The sequence below is a fragment of the Antrostomus carolinensis genome, unplaced genomic scaffold (genome assembly GCF_000700745.2).
Source record: "Antrostomus carolinensis isolate BGI_N321 unplaced genomic scaffold, ASM70074v2 scaffold27120, whole genome shotgun sequence".
In the NCBI taxonomy this organism is placed as follows: domain Eukaryota; kingdom Metazoa; phylum Chordata; class Aves; order Caprimulgiformes; family Caprimulgidae; genus Antrostomus; species Antrostomus carolinensis.
Window position 1 is genome coordinate 1 of NW_010288118.1, and position 3971 is coordinate 3971.

At 60.1% G+C, this 3971-nt stretch overlaps 1 protein-coding gene across 1 annotated transcript in view; it reads right to left on the bottom strand.

The window, feature by feature from the left end:
- Positions 1 to 351: 351 nt before the first annotated feature.
- The window catches only part of LOC104523132 (carbohydrate-responsive element-binding protein-like), a gene marked incomplete at both ends in the record, with an annotated part of 3889 nt that continues 269 nt past the window's right edge, over positions 352 to 3971 (bottom strand). The window contains 6 exons of the mRNA XM_029084378.1: positions 352 to 481; positions 1642 to 1765; positions 2115 to 2242; positions 2486 to 2605; positions 2789 to 2901; positions 3587 to 3771. Coding sequence (XP_028940211.1) covers positions 352 to 481; positions 1642 to 1765; positions 2115 to 2242; positions 2486 to 2605; positions 2789 to 2901; positions 3587 to 3771 — 800 coding nt within the window. The remainder of the gene's footprint in view (positions 482 to 1641; positions 1766 to 2114; positions 2243 to 2485; positions 2606 to 2788; positions 2902 to 3586; positions 3772 to 3971) is intronic.

A 3971-nucleotide genomic window follows, 5' to 3' on the forward strand; every position in this document is an offset into this window, starting at 1 on the left:
CCCTGGAACAGCACAACAGCTCCCTACCACAGCCCCCAGCAGAAAAGGTGAAGGGAAACCCACCCTGTGGGGCTTTGGGGAGGGCTCAGCTCTGCCGTGCCAGGACATGGGCTGGGGTTAGGGCAGCAGCAGCCAGCTCAGCTGGAGCATGGAAGCAAAAGGAGTGTGGAAAAGCATGAAGCATGCAGCCCGAGGACATCCTGCGGGTGCTTCCCTCCCGTGCAGCAGAAGCGTGGTGCAGCACCAGCCCTACCACCGCCTGTCCTTTTCCCCTCTGCTTTTCTGTCAGTCCATGCCAGCTGGCCAGCCTGGCTTCTTCAGGGTGCCATGGACAGGAGCAGGGCCACCTACTCGGCCGAAGCGCTGGGAGGGAGCAGTGCTGGTCCAGCCAGGCGAGAGACGTCTGGGTGAGGCTCTCCATGCTGGCTGTGGAGACCATGCCATTGAAAGACTCGAAGAGGGGCCGGATGATGATACTGAACTGATGGCAGCAGAGGAGTTAAGGACCAGCCTTGCCAAGACCAGTCTCCCACCTGCCAGGTGTGGGCAGCACCCTCCTCCAGGCAGCAGGACAAACCTCTCTGCCCAGCCATGGGGCAGACCTGGGTGCCTTCCTCAGCACAGCACCATGCTGGGCACCAGCCCATGCTACTGGGGTGATGGGGACCTGTGTGTCTCCCAGGGCAGGCACTGGGAGAGCTGCGTAACCCCCATCACGACTGGGGCTGCCAGAAAGGGTTGATCAGCCACAAGACAACTCTTCCAGAGCAGATCAAGGATCCAGCTAGCACAGCGTCCTCTGAAGTGCCCAGGAGCAGGGCATGACACCAGTGTGTCCGGTGTGCTGCCCTGGTGCTCCCAGCCTGCAGGGACCACCACTGGGGACTGGTGATTTTGTGCATGTAGTGATCCACAGCAGATACCTCCACCACGAGCATGTCCTGGAGCCCATGTCAGCTTTAGCATCCCCAGTGTCCTGTGGAAGGAGCTCCCCAGCTCTCCCAAACTCTGTGTCAGGAGCCATCTCTGCCTTGCCCAGGCTGCCTGCGCTGGATCGGACTGTGGGCAGCACAGCCTGCCCATCCCTCTGCCACTTGGGATTTTGTAGACTTCACAGCCTCCCAAGGCTTAATGTTCCCACTGTGTCTAATCCCTGCTTACAGAGAAGCAGGTCCAGCCCTTTGGCTGCCCATTCCCTGTCCCTTGGTCCCCTCCATCCTTTCCAACACATGGAGCCCAGACTTGTGTCCCAGTGTGGCACATGGCCACCAAGGCCAAACCAACATGCCCCCAGCTTTCTATCTAATCCCTAGTTGATGGCTGCTGCCTCTCAGAGACAGTTCCCATGTCACCAGGAGCTCTTCCCTGCATGAACTCAGCTCTGCTGGTGTCTTCCCTTTTCCCTGAGGACCAACCATTTATTCCTACTCTGTTTGCATCCTTGTAACAGAAGCTTCCTCCTAACCAAGGCATCTGTGCATATTTCCCACCATGTGCCCTTGACTGGAAATGTCTCCTGTGGTCCCCAGAGCCTCTCAAGCTGGAGGATCCCCACAGACCTGGGAGGAGTGGGTTAACCAGAAGACCTGGTGTTCGGTAGAGGGATCATGGCAAACAGCAGGCACCGGCCCCAAAGGATACGATCCAGAACTTCCAGTTCTGCAGCGTGGAGGAGCGAACGTACTCGTCAAACATGCTGCGCATCTGCTCGAAGCGCTGGCGTGTGATGGGCACCCCCGTGGCCGGCAGCTGCTCCTGGCACAGGCTGTGGGGTACAGGCAGTGCTGTGGATCCATGTTTGGGAGGCCGGGAGCTGCAGGGGCTGCCCTGTGGAGAGAGGCTCTGGCAGGACCTCAGCTCTCAGCAGGGGTGGGCAGGAAATGGGAAATGTCCCCCTCCCAGGCCAGCTGTAGGGCATGGCCCCACACAGCACTGCCTCTTGAGCATCCCACCCCCAAAACAGGGTTTGAGGGAGGACAGGGTCAAATCCAGGTCCTGGGAGGCACTCAGAACTGCTGTGTCCCACTGCCTCCCTGGCGCTGCCGCTTGCCCTGCCTGGCTACCCCGAGGCAGGTAGTGGCTCCCTCCCACCTCCCCGGCTGTGCCCCTCTTACTTGATGGAGCCATTGAGCTCCTCGATCTGCTCCCGCAGCCGCTGTGCCTCGTCCTGCAGGGCTGCCCGCTCCTGCTGCAGCTTGCAGATGTACTCGGCTGTCTTCTGCAGGGTGGTGGCCTTGCTGACCTGTGGGGCCACAGGGGTGAGATGACAAAGGGAGCCCCTGGGGTGGGCAGGGCATGAGGCACCCAGCGCTTCATGCAATGGGGCTGGCAGCGCAAGGTGCGGTGTTCCTCACTGCCGAGCTTTGGTGGCTTCTGCTACAGGCTCCAGAGCCCAGAGCACCTTGGCACAGCTGCACCGTGTGGGTCTCGAGCTCTCTGCACGGCGGCAAAACCCGGGTGACACACCGTGTCCCTGGGCACTCACCTTGATGCTGGGCTGGGCGCTCAGCGTGCTCACCAGGCTGTGCAGTGTGTCAAAGCCCAGCTTGATGTTGAAGCGTCTCTTCTGCTCAGCAGAGATGTGCGTGATGCGGCGACTCTGCATCTGTGGGCAAGTGCTGTCAGGCATCTCCTTGCAGTGGGGACAGCCCTGGGCCACCTGTCCCATCAGGGTCGGGCTGGCCCAAACCTTGCAGCCAGTGGGGTGGAGTTCAGGGGGCAGCAGGAAAGGGGCGTGCGTGTGGAGATGGTGCCCCCATAGTGAAGGCAACGCTTGCTCCTGCTGTACCTTGCTGGACCCGGGCCTGCCCTGACGGGACACAGGATGGTGCAGGGAGATGCCAGTGCCCAGCCCCACAGCAGGTCCTGGGGAAGCCTGGCCGGGCTTGGGCAAGTCGCTGCCTGGAAAAGGAAAGGTGATGCTCTGGGGAGAGGGGCAGCAGCAGCAGCAGCCCCTCGTGACAGGCTGACACCAGGGTCTCACACTGGGATGGGTGGAGAGGAGCAGCCTGCAGCACTACTCCGGCCCCAGGACCGCCACTCTGCTCAGCTAACAGGGATGCTCTGGGCCAGCATCTGACCACGTCTTATCACTTTGTCTTGTCCCAAATCCCACTCATTTTACAACTGCTTAGAAATGGGAACGTTTGGAATATGACATTTTAAACTCCCATCATTTTTTGGGGTGGAAATCACCAGGAGAGAGTCCTGAGGGCAGCAAGACTGCAGTCCGCAGCACCAAACTGAAACTGGAAACAACACCAGAGCCTGCTTTCCAACCACCGCTCTGGTTTCTGCGGGTGAAAGCAGGGTGCTTCCCACTTGAAAACCAAGCTCTGGGTTTTCAAAACCACAGTCTGACATTTTGCTCTTTTTTGTCTTTTCCTGTTTCTGCTTTTTTCCCTGGAGAAGGAGGCAGATGAAGGGGCTATGCCCTCCCCCGTGGAAAGAAATCAGCCATGATCCACTGGGTAAATGGAAATAACTGGGATTGAAACTGAAATGAAACATTCCCACAGTGTTTGGTCCAAGCTCCCTGCAGGAAACGCAGTGTCCTGTGGAGCTCCTTGGGGTGCTGCAGACTCACCACACACCGACGTGGGGGACAGCTGCTCTGCCTTGGGGACCAGTGGCACCGGCACCGGCACTGCCTGGGAAGGGCTGGAGCCAGGAGCCAGCCCTGGGCTCAGCTGAGCCATTCTGGAGAGGAAGGCGGCAGGGACATCGGGGACAGCGCCCTGCTGCTGGGAGAAGGCAGAGGGAAGTGGGAGGCTGGGGGGGGTCAGTGCGCCATGCACACGACGGTCCACACCTTCACCTTTGGTTAGTCAGTGTCCAGGCCCAAACACCCACAAGGGGACCAGGGAGAGGGACATGCAGCCCTGTCCCCATGGGACATCCCACCATCTGCAGGGACAGCCCCAGCCCCATCGCCCCAGGGCAGCATCGCCAGGAAAGGGGCCCTGCAAGCT